This window comes from Callorhinus ursinus, unplaced genomic scaffold (genome assembly GCF_003265705.2).
Source record: "Callorhinus ursinus isolate GAN/ISIS: 27379988/994484 unplaced genomic scaffold, GSC_fseal_2.0 scaffold90, whole genome shotgun sequence".
NCBI lineage: Eukaryota > Metazoa > Chordata > Mammalia > Carnivora > Otariidae > Callorhinus > Callorhinus ursinus.
The window spans coordinates 1,051,435-1,067,661 of NW_027397152.1; the positions used below are offsets into that span (position 1 = coordinate 1,051,435).

At 50.7% G+C, this 16,227-nt stretch overlaps 1 protein-coding gene across 1 annotated transcript; it reads right to left on the bottom strand.

The window, feature by feature from the left end:
• Positions 1-8,509: 8,509 nt before the first annotated feature.
• On the bottom strand, positions 8,510-16,227 carry RIIAD1 (regulatory subunit of type II PKA R-subunit domain containing 1). Its single transcript, XM_025858408.2, has 5 exons — positions 16,112-16,227; positions 15,533-15,609; positions 10,469-10,515; positions 9,250-9,379; positions 8,510-8,628 (listed from the first exon to the last, which is right to left on the bottom strand). Exons 1-4 carry the CDS (start codon positions 16,193-16,195, stop codon positions 9,309-9,311), a joined length of 279 nt encoding a protein of 92 aa, XP_025714193.2. The 5' UTR covers positions 16,196-16,227; the 3' UTR covers positions 8,510-8,628; positions 9,250-9,308.

The following is a 16,227-nucleotide window of genomic DNA, read 5'->3' on the forward strand; positions in this document are numbered from 1 at the left end:
GTTCCTGCTCTCGCTCTCTCTCTCTCTCTCTCTCTCTCTGTGTCAAATAAATAAATAAAATCTTAAAAAAATAAATAAAATCCCAGTTTGGTCTTTCTGCCTCCGGTGGCGGTGATAACACTGAGAGCCGCTGCTGCCCCGTCCGCCCACCCGCAGTGGGATCAGCTTCGTGATCAAGAGGAACAAGCAGAGAAACACCACCGAGCCCAGTACCCTGAAGGCTCACAACCCCTCCCGCTACAACAGGCTGATCCACTGCAAGACTGTGGGCGTGGAGCCCGTGGCCAACGGCAAAGGTGTAGCAGTGGTCAGGAAGCGGAGCTCCAGCCAGGGAAACCCGCCACCCCCTGCTTAGGGACCACATCAATAAGAACGCCCAGGGCCACCCTCAGCAGCATCAGACATGATCTGCGGCGAGACAAGTGCCACCCAGATCTGCACATGGCTGCCGGAGCCTGTGGAAGAGGACGCGCCCGCCCCACCAAGAGCGCCTGAGCACATCCCTCCCCCCGACTCCAAAGCAATAAAGATGTCAACCACCTCAAATAAATATATATATAATAAAATGAAATCTCAATTTAGAATCTGCTTTCCTCAGTAGTCTTGCACCAATTCTCGCCAGGTTGAGTTCCGGCATTCTTTGAGATGGAAATCTGAGTGAAGGTTTATGAAGGTGTATGTCAGGACCAACACACCTGTGAGAACAAGAAACCACAGCACCAGACAGAAAACTCTGGTGCTGTGTGACCCTTCGGAGTTGTTCCCCACAGAGGCTAGGGAATCAGACCTCTCTACTTCCACACTGGTCAGTGGTTACTGGCTGTCTCAGGAGAGGGCAGGAACTTTGATGATTTTTCAGTGGAGGGGTCTCAGCTGAGAACTGTTAGCCACCAACATTCCCAGCAGTGTGGGCAGGAGAGAGGGCACAGGGGTGAGCACTTCAGTCCTGAAGAGGGGTATCGGGATGACACACCATGGCATCCACCACAGCACCTTTAAATATGAGGAGTGGGATGCCTAAGACAGCTATAGACAATGTCTCTTGTCTCCTACGTGGTTCGGTGTAGGTGGGCCTCACGGTCTGTTGTTTTACTATTGGAGGGGTCTTCAGCTGAGGGAAAAAAATCAGAAAGGAGCATATTACAAACCCCGCTATGACCTATTGAATACATGTGAGCAAGAATACACTGGGCAGCTTGTCTTCCTCAAGGGAAGGACTACCTTTCCTTACACTCAGTAGATGTTCCCATAGCATCTCGTTCAAGACGACGTACAGAACAGTGAATTCATGAAACTCGTGGAGCTGGAAATGACCTTGAGTGAGATATAGTTAGCATTCACATGTTAGTTGAATGAATGACTCAATTTTGTCCTCACCTGCAGCTAGAAGGCTAGGTTAACTACCTAGAGGTAGAATACTCCCCTGTTCCTGAACTGTTACCTAGCCACATTTTGTTCTCCATGCTAAATAACTCTAGTTTTGTTTTTTTTTTTCTAGCATGAAATACTGGAATCACATTAGACTGGAAATCAGGAGAGTGCCAGCCCCTCGGCCACTCTGTCATCTGTGGGCAAGTTTCTTCACTTATCACGAAGATTGGACTCAGTGATCTAAGGCAATTTCCACTTGGAAAAATTCTACAATTCAATCCTCTTTGGAATTTGGTTTTCTTTAGTCCTAAAGTGTGGAAGTGAAACACAGTAATTGATTTAGGCTCTTCCCATCAGATTTTGTTTTCAGGTCTTGTTAGTTGGACAATGAAGCGACCCTACAGCTACCAGAACACTCCTGGCATTTTGTTCTCCCAGGGCCCAAAGATTCTGTCATCACTGTAATTCTCTGGGAATCTGCGCTGTCACTTCTCCACCCTGATGACCAAAGAATAGGGTACTTGGGGAAGTCCTGCTTCTGAAAGGCCTCAGATTCCAGTCCACCTGGGGCCTGTGACAGATGGGGTCAGAAGTGTGACTATTGGGCACCTGGGTGGCTCAGTCTGTTAGGCGTCTGCCTTCAGCTCAGGTCATGATCCCGGGGTCCTGGGATCGAGCCCCGCATCGGGCTCCCTGCTCGGCGGGAAGCCTGTTTCTCCCTCTCCCACTGCGGATCTGCCTTCTTGTGCTTGCTCTTTCTGTCAAATAAAATCTTTAAAAAAGTGTGTCTACTGAAGCACTTGGGTTGTGCCCTGAAGAAGTTTTCTTGAGAAAGTTCTAAGTCTTCAGTCTCATGCAAAATAGCCCTAAATTCCAACATGTCAACTTGCATTTAATTTTAGTTTACTTCCTCTTCTCACCAGGATGCCCACACCTGTGACCTCTCCTCAGTGACCACTCCTGGCTCTGGGGAAATAATGCACTGAGTTCTGCTACTTCACTGAAATAGTAGCTGCTATCTATGAAGGCCTACCATGGGCCAGACACGGATATGGATGTCTAGGTGTGCAATGCCAAGCCTCACAGCAAAATCCACAAGGGACACGTTATCCCCCTTTAGAGATGAAGAAACTCAGCCACCCAAGGGAACAACAGGGATGGTTTAAGAGCACTGAAAATTTGGTTTTTTTCAACAAGCATTTAGGGAGAGGCAGTCGTATGCAAGGTACATTTGGTTCCTTTGGACTGAAGCTGAATTTTCCCAAGGATGGTCATATGCACATGCCAACCTGCTCCTGGGAAAATGTTTTAACACATCAAATGTTAGCATTCAGAGAGTTCGGTCATGTCAATGATGTTCGAATGTAACATCTAGTAGCACACCCCTCTTTTCATAGATGTGAAAAGCGAGGCCCTAACAAACTGTATTAAACACAGAGATAAAAGTGAGGGAAGATTTCAGGAAGAACTTTCCTTGGAGGAAACGAGAATCGCCCCTCAGAGTTGACAATGGGGAGACATGGTATCAGACAGGGGCCTACAATCCTGGTCCATCTGTTAGCATTCTGCTCCCACACTGGGAGACATTGCCTGGCCACCTCCTTTGCACATCCATCATTCCTTGCATGTTTCTCTTACTTCACCTTTGAAACTGTATTATAATTATCTATGTATCTGTCTTCGGTCGTGGCTGTGAGTTCCTGTGAGGAAAGAGAATCTTATTCCCAAAATTTGCATCCTGGGTACATAATGTACCATAATATTTGTTGAATAAATGAGTGGGCAAGTAAGTGAATGAATGAACAAATGAATAAACAAATAATCAACCTTGCAAGGTTTCTTTTTTCCCTCACTTTTAAGAAGGAAACATCTAGTGAGCTCATGGAGCAGGGCTGCCAGAGACAAGGCCCTGGATGTTGTAACTTCTGAAGATATTTCCTTCTACAAGAATCTGTGAATCTGTGACTCTTCCCGCCTTCCTAAGCCCTCTCTTCTGCTGACGGTTTCACTCGGGCCTAACCAGGCGGCTTCCAGGGGTGTCTTCCCCTCGGCACCATGCCCAGGAGAGGGCAGTAGAGGCCCATCTGGCTAGAAGGAGAGCGCCTCGCTGTCTAAATGCGGCCCTTCTTCCTTGCCACCCTGCGCTATGGGGACGGGGGCGGCCTACCACAGGCCTGGGAGAGCCACTGCCCCAACTGTGGGGAGGAGCGGCTGACACAGGTCACCAGAGGTCACATGGTGGCACAGTTAGGCCTGCCTGTTAGTCCCCATTACCTCCGATATCAGGTCCTATCTATGCAACATTTCCAAGAAGCTCCTACCATTTTTAGCCTGAAAGTAAAACAGATCTCAAGAGATGAAAAATGCCAGATCCCTGCATGCTCAAGCATCTCCTTACAAAAGCCCATCCTTGACCCAGCTTCCTCTTCTGACTACTGCCCTTCCCCTGTCTCCTCTCACCACCATGCTCCCAGAAAGCATGTGCATCCACACCCACATCACCATCTCACAACGGCCAGGAAGACCACTCGGGCCAACTCCCACCCACCCCACCCCAGCGATTCATACTAATTTCACCCACACCCCAATTACAAACCCAGCAGACACCTTTGGGTCTAAATCCATCTCCCTATTTACCCTGCCCCCATCGACTTCCCTTCTGTGTTAATGATCCCATCATGGGTCCCTTTGCCCGTGCAAGAAACCTAAAACTCATTAGAGAATCTATACCCACCCTTATAACTTTAACCCACTCAAACCTCAATACTGCCCACTCTTCTCCTAAATACGAGACTCCATCTCCTGTTCCCATGTCCCTGCACAGATTGGGACCTGGGCGCCACAGCTCAGCCTTCACTCAGCAAGTGCACTCTGGGCAGCTGTGGGTGCCAGGCCCCCCGTGACCAACACGGCTGACCAGGCCAGCTCTCGACACAACTCACATAGTCCAGATCACAGACAGTCCCAGGAAAACAAGCAAACAAAATCACATCAGCCAGCCACAGGTATTGTGAAGAAGACAGAGTGATAGGAGAGAAGATGGCGGGGGTGGGGGGGTGTTTAAATTAAATATTAAAAATGTCTGGATCCCTAGGAAAGGACTCCAAGAAAGTGACAAGAAGCTCTCTAGGGCACTCTTGGCTGGCTAAATACTCAACTTCCCAGCCTCCCTTAAAGGGGGCCATGTACACAGGTCTGGCCAATGAGGTGTTAGTGGGAGTTGACAGAGGTGGAAGGGGTGTACTGGGGAAGACCTACCTGCTTTCCAGAAAATCGCTGGTACAGTCCCTGCCTGCTCGCCCTTCGACCATGAGGGAAAAGGAGGAAAGAAAGACTTGCTCCCTTAGCAGAGGCTTCCTTTCAGACCAGAACATCCCAGCTGGGCCCCCCAGCCCTGTGAAGACCTGGGGAAGAACAATCCAGGCAGAGTTCAAAGGCCTTAACTCCAGAACTCTGGTGGCAGGTCCGAGGGAGGGAGAGAAGACCTGTGTGTCTGGAACACAGGCAGGTGGGAGGCAGGGGGCAGAAGTCTGAGGGATGGAGGGGTTCTTGCAAAGCTCCAAGGCCCCTAGAAAGCCATCTGGATTTAAGTGCCCGGAAGACCATGGATGGGTTTTAGGCAGGAGAGTGACATACTCTAATTTAGGTTTCTTTCTTTTTAAAGATTTATTTACTTGAGAGAGCACAAGGGGGCGTGCAGGGGGGGGGGGGGGGGGGGGCAGAAGGAGAGAATCTTCCATCAGACTCCCTGCCGAGCATGGAGCCCCACAGACACGGCCCATCCCAGGACCCATAAGGTCACGACCTGAGCCGAAACCCAGAGTTGGACACTCAACTGACCGAACCACCCAGGTGCCCCAGGGTTTAGGTTTCTTAAAGGGTCATTCTAGCCAGGACAGGGAGAAGGAACCAGCGAGGGCAGATACTGCTTTGGGGCTGACCCAACAGCAAATCCCACTCTTCTCCGGACACCGTCTTCTCTAGAAGCTCGAGTTAAATTTCCCTTTGCCCGTCTCCGGAGCACTTGGGTGGACCACAGGACCCTGGTCTGGCCTGTGAGACGCGGGTGGAAAGGACATTCAGGGAAACTTTGCTTTCCTGACAAGAAGGGACGGACTCGGCTGGTATGGCTCTGCTGCCTTCTCCCTGCTGGAGAAAAGAAGCAACCCCTTGCAACAGTGGGGCCACAGGCTAAAGCCGGCTGAGTGGAAGGGACGGAAGCCTGGTCTGGGGCCTGTGGACACCACCGAACCTTTGAGTCTTGCCTACAGCTGGACATTCTACTGGGAGGGAAAAATAAGCCTCCATCTGCGCCAGCCGCTGTGAACTGGGTTTTCTGCTGCGTGCGGAGCGGGCTCTCAGAGACAGTGGGCAGGAGTCCCCCAGGCCTGCTGAGCCCTGAGTGAGGAGGGGCTGCCGTGAGAGGCGGTGGGGGCTGGGACGACGGGTCTTTCCACTTCTAGTCAGCTTCCTCTAGTTTGTCTTCCAGTCTGGCACTTTCTAAATGCAAATCTCTTCATGAACTCCTCTTGGCTTAAAATGTTTTGCGGGCTCTCCATTGCCTAGATGATAAAGATCAGCCTCCTGTGCCTCGAGTGCGATGCTCCTCGTGATTGGTCCCAGCTTCCTGTCTGGTCTCTTATCCCTACATCGCGCCCACCTCTAGTCAGACCCCCTTGTGACCACTGCCCACGTGCTAGGCACTGTCCCTTCCTTATTCCTAACCCAGCAGCCCTAAGTGCTGCTAATTACACATCTTGGTTTATAGATGAGAAACCTAACCTCAAGAAAGTTAAGTGGCTTGGCCAAGGCCACACATCTAGTAAGTGGTGGGTCGGGATTAAACTCTGGTGTGCTTTCAAAACGAATTAGAGATGTATTTTTCTCACTTGTCAAGAAGTCTGAAGGCAAGCATTTGCTGGGTTGTTCAAGTGCTCAAAGATGCCCCCAGGACCTCGGTCTTCTGATCTTTGCTCTCCGCCACTTTGGAGGACTGGCTCGGGCACCCTCCTACTTGTCACTTCACGGCTTTACCATGGCTACTCGGCTCTAGACATCACATTCAGGCTCAAAACAGTAAGAAATGTGGGAAAAGGGAAGCCTACACCGACTTAATCTGTCATCCCGCACCCCCCCACATTCTTGTTAAGAAAGCCAAAGCTTTCCTAGAAACCCGCAGCACACTTTTACCCTCGCTGCCCCTCGCTGCAAGGCAGGCTGGGAAACCAGGGACCGTGGTTACTGTGGTTGGCTTACAATAAATACCATCTACCACTTGGGGCTGAGCCCACGGCTGCCCTCAACAAAGCTGGTGTTCGGTCAGCAAGGAAGAAAGGGGTAAGGAGGATGAGCAGGTGACATACAGGGTCTGTTACCACCACCCTGCTCAGCCAAATGGAGGCGCCTACGGTAGCCTGGCTCCCCCAGGCAGCTCTCCACATCTGCCTGGCAAAACTTTCCCACCCATCATCACATGCCAGTTTCCCTGAGGCCTCCCTCACTTCTGCAGGTAGAGCGGGTATTCTTTCTTCCTCCTTCTCTAGATGGCCCTACATCCATCACAGCTGTGTGACGTTATAGTCTTTATCGTGGCTGATATAACATGATCGCTCACTCAATTACATAAGCATTCATTCTCTCCACAGATGCTTACTGAGCACTTACTATATGCCACACACAGGACCAGCAGTCAGGAATGCAACGGTGAACAAGTCCGGTTTTTAGATTTGGCCCCTGCTCTGATGGCGCTTTCAGTCTGTAAGGTGAGCTATCCGGACAGTTCAAGTTTGGGGAGAAAAGCTACACATCTCCTCCCAGACCATTAAGCACCACGTGGCAGGATGACCTCCCTCCCCACCTTACTCTCTGACCCTGGCACTTGATGTCACACAGAACAGATGCACTAGGACCACATGCCAAATGCATTCTTTCCTTGGCTTTGAAATATATATTCTAATTGAAATGCATTTCTTATTTCTACCAGGAAACCCCCCAAGAATGAACCCGTGTCCTCCTGCAGTATCACATCATGCACCCAAGCATCTCAAAAACACTTTGCCCTCTCCCCACCTTGTTGCAGGCCTCTCTTCCCAGGAAAGCTTTCAAGAGAGTCTAATTTAACACTTTACATCAGAGGTCCTTAGTACATGTGAGTTTTCTGCTGAAGGCTTCGTCTGGGTTTTCTAAGCAGGGGTACCTCACTGTCAGGGCCGTGGCCGCTGAAGTGTGATTCTGAAAGCACTTGAAAGAACTCTTCGGGTTCCTGCTGCAGAGCTTCTTATGCATCGCTTTACTAGTGCTCTCCACGCCCAGCTTTGTTGCCCTTCTGCCATGGAGGGGCTGGTAGCCGGGAACCAGACAGACAGAGACAAGGGAAAGAGAGAAAACGCAGCCCCTGCTTTGGGCTAGGCCTCTGTTGCCATGGTGGTGTGGACCCAAGACACCCAGGTGAGAGGCCCTTCATACAGTGGGTTGTGGGTTGTGGAGGCCAGAGAGGTGGGGTATAAACATGGAAGACATCCATGCCTTCCGGGCCTGGAAAGGATGTCAAAAGGCCAACTGACCCCCTCCCCTGCCTGTTAGCTGAAAACCAAATGGATGGGCGGCTTACCGCTAAAAACCCTCAAGAACAAAGTCCACCACCTCTGAGTCACCTGTTAGATTCTTATTTCACAAGACGCAGGACCCTGAATGGGTTTTCCTTGTCCAATCTCATTTTCTCACTGTCCTTCCAGCCCCGTTATTATTGCTGGTAGAGAAAAGTTAAAGCACCACTGGTACACGCCATATGGTAACCCGGGAGGGAAGACTGGGCGGGGGCGGGGAGGAGGGGAGCCGTGCTAAAGCGCGGACTTGGCTTGAGGGCCACCTCGATCAGCTGTGGTTCTCACAGGGTCCGCACCCCTGTTCTTTTGTCCAGCCTTGGCTCTGGGAGCAAGCGGCCTGAAGGGGCAGGGAGGACACAGTGTGAGGCACATGTGGGAGCAGCCCGCCAACCCAGCTGAGGCCCAAGGGCTGCCACAGAGAGACAGCCCTGCTGCCTAGCAGGTCAAAGGCGGGGTCGGGGGCGGGGGGCGGGGGGTGGCAATAGCCCTCCCTGCAGGGTGGCTTCCTCCTTTGGAGTGAAACACTGCAGAGAGAGTGGAAAGGTCTGCTTTTAATGAATAGCTTTAAAAGCCTTTGCAACAGCGGACATGGCCCAAGGCAGCTCGGAACCCCACCCTGACGGCAACAGGGCTCCCTTGCTTCCAGGTGACCCTGCAAAATACAAACGGTGCTGTGACATCAGGTACGTGGCTTTTTCCCACCTCACATGAAAAAAATCCCAACCTGCAAAATCCTTTCAGAAATCATCCTGCCTGAAAAATGGGAGACGGCCCTCATGGCAGAGCCTGGTTTGAAGAGGACGGGGAGCAGGAAAGTCCCTCGTCCAAGATGCCACGAGGGAAACTGTTCCCGCCCCTTCCAGAAGCAACGGGAACCCCCTCTGCTCCCAGCACGGAGGACAGAAGGAAAAGGCCATCTGCAGGAGCACTCGATATTTTGCAGTCTGACAGCGGGGTCTGGATACTAGCGGGTCCCACCCCCCCGTCTCCCCGCCACTCTTCACTCCCACACGATTCCGCTTCCTCTCCGACTCCGTTTCACTAGGCTCAGGAGACAGATGTCTCTTCCTGCCACGGACATGCCAGACAAACCCGGGGCCGCTCTTCACAGCCTCTAATTCCCCAAAATAGTGTCAAAGAAAACGAAACACTTTTGCATGAAACTTCTCTGCAGCTTCTCCCTTTGGTTTCTTTCACACCCTGGGCCGAGAAGCCGGTGCTTATTTTGACAAGAGTAAAGAAGCCTCTGTCAGTAAGTGAGGTTAACACCCACCCTGAGGCTGGATTCTTTCTGGTCTCCCTCTCAACAGCTGAGCATCATGATTCTGCTAATTAAGCCGCTTTCTTCTCCTTAATTAGCTGCATGTGAATCTTGTTGGGAAGTCTTGGATCCGTGAAATAGTCTGGGATAAGAATCGAAAAGAAGAAATTATCTAAACCCAAGGGGAAGAGGCGGGGAGGGAGGCCCCTTACTCCGCTCAAAAGCGAGGATGGCTCGGCCTCAGCAGGGCTGTTCCTGGCGGTCCTGCCTTCCGACGTCATAGAAGCCACAGCAGATCCCGTGGTCACCGTCCCCGCCCGGAGTGCTGAGCCTGCCAGCTCCCGTGCCCCCAGGAGGGGCTGACACAGGATGGCTCCTGACCCTTCCACACTGCCCTGCGGGTCATCAGCTTGCTGATGCACGGGGAGCCATCAGAGGGCTGAGGGATCTCTGGGTTTTCTGCTCCCAGCCCATCCCGAGGCCCAAATAAATGCCAAGTGTTATTCTTGTCTCAGCTCAGCTTGCCAGCTCGTCTCTGAGATATCACGCCCTCTCTTCTCTGAGAATATCCTCTAAGAGGAGAGCCAGGCTCTCACACGATGACGACAGAGGAGGGTTTTTATACACCCAGCATAATGTGAATCAGAGGCAGCATCTGCTGCGGCGGCAAAGACGCACTAGATTCAGTTAGAAACCGTGTGAGGCCATCACCAACTCCCTGGGCTAACAGGCTCCCAGGAAGCCTTCCCCACCCCGAGCCCTTCCCTCTAAATACCGCTGACCTCAAGCCAGCTGGGGCAGTGGAGCCCATTAGGATCACCAGGGGACCTGTATAACCGTGAGGCGGGGCCCCACCCTGGGCTAATTAAATACCAACTTCTGGGGGTGGGCCCGGGCTTCAGCATTTCTTAAAAGCTCCCCAGGTGATTCTAATGTGCAGCCAGGGTAGAGGACCCCCGCTTTAGGATTCCCAGGGGAAGAGCTGCCAGTATGTTCCTTTGGGAGACTCAAAATTCTTAATCTTCACCACAAGGAAGATCTGCCTCATTTCTTATCTGTCCTCATTTTGAGGAAATGACAATGGATGAAAAAGCCTTCTGAAAAAAGCTCCCCGGGGGACATCAAGTGAAGAAGTACCCCAGACTCTGCAGGGCTTGTCCGAGTCTAAATTTGCAATAATACTCCTCGGGCTGGTTTCCCAAAGACCCAAAACAGACATTGCCTTACTCACCTGCGGCAAATTCTTGGATGTTGTCTGGTCGTTTCAGAAACATTTCTCTGGAAAACATGAAGGGATAAGGGCAGGAGTAAAGCAGGCTTGAAGGCAGCCTCCGCTCAGCCTCCGCTGCAGGTCCCACCTTTCAGGGAGCAGAGTGACCCGAGACACCCCCGTCTGGGAGTCAATAAGCCAGAGGACTCCTGACAAAGACCCTTCCATTCATGATTTTCCTCTGGGTCAGGCTCCGAGGCAAGGGGCAAAACATTCTAAATGGCACCAAGCTCACCTCACAAGACAGCTGTGCCCTAGCCAGGCAAAGCTTGTCATTCATTCAACAAACATTTTCACAGAACCAGAGCCCAAGCCAGGGAAAGGTGGTGAAGACGAAAGACACGCTGCCTAGTCCTTGAGGGGCTCACATGTGGTGGGACATATATGCAACCCCACAGCCTGGTGACTATGTCTAACTGGGAGTACCCACAGGGGTCAGGGGACGATGCAACCCACAGAGCGGAGAGGCCGGACTGAGGGTCTCACGGTGGGTCTCGCGGCGGACACTGACAAGGCCTGCAGAGCCAGGGCTGCTGGGGCGGGGAACGTGCCTTATCTAGCCTAGAGTTTTATGGTTCATAAAGAATGTTCACAGATATTATCTCACTTTACAACAACCCTGTGAAATAGCAATGACCGTGCCCCATTTTACATATGAAGAAATCAAACCTTCAAAAGGTTACTCATTTGCCCAAGTTCACCAAGCGAGTAAACAAAGGGCAGAGAGCCCAGGTCTTGTGGTTCCAAGGCCAGTGCTCTCTACACCACATCCTACTGGCCATGGCTGCCCGGCCCACCAGCCTGGAAGAAGGCCTCATCTGCCCAGAAAGCCCCTGCCTCCCAAGATTTTAAGAATTTGGCTTCCCTTCTCCTTGAATTCCATTTGACAATTATTGAGCACAAATTCTATGTAAGTAACTGTATGAGATATGAGGGGTTGCTTTTAAAAAAAAAAAAAAGAAAATACAGCACCACCTCAAAGAAATTAGTCAAGCAAAAGAGAGCGGGTAAGTTCCCAAATGTCCAAAAGGCCAAGCACCCTGCAGGAAGTGCTATAAGAGGGTGTTAATAGTATGCTGTGTCCAGGCACCTGGGGGGCTCAGTTGGTTAAACGTCTGCCTTCGGCTCAGGTCATGATCTCAGGGTCCTGAGATCGAGCCCCATGTTGGGCTCCCTGCTCAGCGGGGAGTCTGCTTCTCCCTTTCCCTCTGCCCCTCTCCCCCAACTCATTCTCTCTCTCTCTTTCAAATAAATAAATAAATGTTTTAAAACAAAACAAAACAAAAAAAGCCTTAAAAAAAAGTGTGCTGGGGACAGCGAGAAAGGTTACTGAGAGCGGGGCCCCAGAAATCCTCACAGAGCAGCTGGTATTTCCACAGACAGGACAAGAGCATCCCAGACCTAGGGAAGCAGCAAGAGTAATACCCCAGAAACAAAAGGAAAGAGTCCATGTCCTCCTCAAGAGTAGGAACTGGAGTATCCACCTCTGTAGACCCAGGGTCCAGAAGAGTCGGCCCCCCTGGGAGTGTCAGGCCCCCCCGACGACGTCAGTGGGGAGGTCAGTGGATGATCAGGGATGGGGTGGCGGGGATGGCGGGCAGGCGCAGAGAGCAGTCAGGAGCAAAGGGGCCCTATTCTGCAGAGCCTGGAAGGCCAGGGAGAGACATTTATATTCAATTCAAAAGACAAGGGGAGGGGCGCCTGGGTGGCTCAGTCGGCTGGGCATCTGCCTTCGGCTCAGATCATGAGCCCAGCGTCCTGGGATCGAGTCCCACGTCGGGCTCCCTGCTCAGCAGAGAGCCTGCTTCTCCCTCTCCCTCTGCCTGCCTCTCTGCCTACTTGTGCTCTCTGCCTGTCAAATAAATAAAAATAAAATCTTAAAAAAAAAGATAAGGGGAATGGGTGCATAAAGCTCAGACAGCAGAACATACCCAGCAGTGAGAATGATCTATGAGAAACAGCTGAGCAACAGAAGTCAGGCACAATAGAGCACATACTGTAGAATCCCACATATATAAAGTACAAAAAGGCAAAACGATCTGTGCTATGAGAAGTCGGGATACTGGCTACCTTCCGGGGGGAAGGGCTTGGAAGGGTCTCAGCAGGTCTGAGATGCCAGTCAGATTCTATTTCCTGATCTGGCCCCTAGTACCATGTATACTCTTATCTTGTGAAAGTTCACCCCGTTTAGGATATGCCACTTTTCATTATATTTCAACAGAATGTTAAAAAGCTGGGGGGGGTGGCAATGTTGTGGAGCCATTGTAGATTCTTCCGACCAAGGAATGACATAATCAGTTCTAAATTTTGGGAATATTCATCTGCCTGGCTACTTACAAAAATATCTAATAAAGCCTTTCTACAGTTTCACACTTTGCTATCATATCTCCAGCCTAAAACCCTAGATCTCCGGGGCCTAAAATAAGTTAGATCCCTATTCTTTCTATTCTTCGGGTCCAAAAGTCACGGTATGAAGAGTCCCACACACTGTATATATAAGTGCACCCTGGAGAGCTATGATCGAAGCACTGTAAGTCATCACGGCCCAGAAAACCCAAGTGGGGGCTCGTTGCCCAACAGAAACACTTTGGAGCTTCTCATGGGTTGGAGTGAGTCCAGAGCAGAGACCTGCCAAAGATGGGAGGACAGGTATGCCGCCCAGGATTCTGTTCCCTCTTCTCCCTTCCTCTTTTCCCAAGGGGAAAATCATCTGAAGTATCCAGTACAGATGAGGGGCTGATTCTGGTTCATCCCGGTATCTTCCAAAGGAAGTAACAGTAACACCAAAAACAACAAAAGCAAACCCTCAAACTTTAAACACTTCTCCCCCTCCCACCCCCACCTCAGAAAGAGAAAGGCTTAAAAGGGGCCAGGAGCATTTCCTGTAGGTAGCTTCAGGGACAGCAAAGGGAAGAGCCTAGGGGCCTACCTGGCCCAGGAGGTGGGGATGATAAGGAAGTGAAGGGGCTGTTCTCCCGGCAGCCAGGCACAGATACCCAGTCCCTCCTGGAAACTTCCTGGACAGAGAAGCTGGGCCACCCCTGATATGTGACTAAAAACATCACCCTCTTCATTCACCACCACCCATTCCTTGTGTTTGTGAACAAGGCAAATGGTGATTTAATTCAGGCTTTTAACATCTACCCCGAACATCCCTGCTGGAATCATTCCTAACTTGGACTGCAAGCTCCCCAGGATAGGAATGAAGTCAACCTTTATTTCCCTTTAGAAGAAGAAGTGCAAGGGGCGCCTGGGTGGCTCAGTCGGTTAGGCGTCCGCCTTCGGCTCAGGTCATGATTCCAGGGTCCTGGGACCAAGTCCTGCATCGGGCTCCCTGCTCAGCGGGGAGCCTGCTTCTCCCTCTGCTTCTGCCTCTCCCCCACCCCCGCTTATGCTCTCTCTCTCTCTGACAAATAAATAAATAAAATCTTTAAAAAAAAAAAAAAAAAAGAAGAAGAAGAAGTGCAAAAAATGTTGGCCTGATCCCCAGGACTGACATTGACAGAAGACCCCTAAACTATCTTTTGCCCAAGCCTTACCCCTGGGCCAAATAAAACCAACCTTCACAGGGAAGTTTCTATTTTCCCTTTCTCCGTCCCCTGTCTGCTCTGTGAGAATCTGCTGCCACTGGATAAATGACTAGGATATGAAGACGAGTGAGACCCAGGAAAGACGAAAGAGCCTGGAAAAAAAGACACTGCTCCAGGTCTACTTTTGAGAAGACAAAAAAGAGCCCCACCTCTGGCTCACCAGCTCCTGTGAGCTTTCAACCCAGCACAGTGGAAATACCAGGGGCTTGGATCCTGCTTCCGCATCTTTGGGAAGGAACCTCACCTCCCCAGCTGTAAAATGGAAGTGATGATAAGCTATGTTTTGCAGTTGCTGGGAGGGTCAGCACAAGTACCAAGATGTCATATAGTGTGCAGGCACCGGAGACACAAATATGGCTGCACCAGCTTGGGGTTTTGGTCCAGGGACAGAAAAAGTACAAATTCCAATTAAATGTGATAAAGGCTGACCTGGGAAACCAACACAGTGCCTGGAAATGGAAGCCATTAGTATTATTTAAACCTTGCCTATTTGTCTGTAGCCAAACAATATTTGACATAGCTCTATTGTTTTCATCAGTTGTTGCCCCGAGATTTTTTTTTTTTTTTGACAGTTCTTTGCCTTTCATCCCATTAGAATTTTCCATTCAAACAACAAATGCCACGCTGAAGGGCAATGTAGGGGAAAGAAAAACAGTGTTCCAGGATATGGTGGAAAATAGTCTCTTCCCCAGGACTTACAGGGGAATTGCTTCCAACCACTGGAGTCTTTTCACAATAAGGCTCTCAGGGAGAGAAGGGCCAGACATCTGAATTTTTTAAGTTCTAGTGATCTTGTTAAGCTCCTCTGATGGAGAAATGGTGTTCTTTTTTTTTTTTTTTAAGATTTTATTAATTTATTTGACAGAGAGAGAGACACAGGAGGAGGGAACACAAGCAGGGGGAGGGAGAGAGGGAGAAGCAGGCTTCCCGCAGAGCAAGGAGCCCAATGCGGGGCTCGATCCCAGGACCCCGGGATCATGACCTGAGCGGAAGGCAGCCACTTGACGACTGAGCCACCCAGGCACCCAGGAGAAATAATGTTCTACACCCAATGGCTGCCTGTTGAGTTTCTCAATGCCAAATTACCTCTTCCAAGTGTCAGAAGATATATATTTATCCTTACAGCTAAAATGACTGAATATTAATATTTTTGAGAATTCAGAGATAAGAAAACCTCTAGAGATAACTCAAGAACACCCTGGGTACCACAAATCCCAGAGTTAGAAAAAACTCAATCTTAAAATATTGTCTACCTAAAAAAATATATGTATATATATGTAATTTTTATTTAGTTTAACATATATGTACGTATATGTATTATTTTATTTTTTTCCTACCTCTCTGACCCTAAAGGCAGCAGCCAACTCATCTCTGCCAACCAAGATTTGGTAATATTTCCCACTAGCTGTCAAGGCCGGTTGGGAAAACCACCTACCTGAAGAAACCACTTATGAGCAACTCCACTTCTTTGTGGGTCCTCAGGTATTTTTCGTTAGCAATCCGAGTCTGAATCTAGGAGGGTAAGAGCAAAAGGTCACGCTCCATGAAGAGGCAGATTTCAGGGTTCAAGCCCTGGGGGTGTGAAGGCCTTGGGGAAACTAGGTGTGCATTTGACCTGGGTCTTTTCCCAGGATGTTTGAAATTTTAAGCCACCTGTTTTATTATAGACCAACACCTCCTGCGCTGTCAGGCTCAGGGGCCATAGCTAAGGTCGGGTCTCCACCGTCCGGAAGTTCTTGTCTGTATCTAAGTTACTGTCTCCGGCAGTAATTTCGGTCCCTTTCCCTGGCCAGATCCCTGCGGTCGTTCTTCCTGCACTTCCAGGCGCCTGTCGGTTTCCGTCCAGGGCCCCAGAAGCCCAGATTTCCGCCTGGGGTCTCCCCCAGCCTTCCGCCAGTTCATCTGAGAATAGGCTCCCGCGCCCCTCCTCCCGGACCTCCTCCGGCTCTGCAGCCCCCCTGCAGCCCTAGGGGAGCTGCACTTCGATGGAGGCGGGAGTCCGGGGCGCACCCACCTTGAAGTTGCGCAGCTGCTCCTGCTGCGCGGGGCTCAGCGCCCCGGGGTCCGGCCCCAGAAGCCCGCCCTGCAGCGTCGCCATCTTGTCCAGGTCGTCAAGGCGACGGACCACGC

Excerpts from the sequence above, each read along its gene's own strand:
- RIIAD1 (XM_025858408.2), bottom strand. The coding sequence starts at position 16,195 with ATGGCGACGCTGCAGGGCGGGCTTCTGGGGCCGGACCCCGGGGCGCTG. Across the intron at positions 15,610-16,111 it reads AGCAGCTGCGCAACTTCAAG|ATTCAGACTCGGATTGCTAA; the intron begins GTGGGTGCGCCC and ends TTACCCTCCTAG. Across the intron at positions 10,516-15,532 it reads CTCATAAGTGGTTTCTTCAG|AGAAATGTTTCTGAAACGAC; the intron begins GTAGGTGGTTTT and ends CATGTTTTCCAG.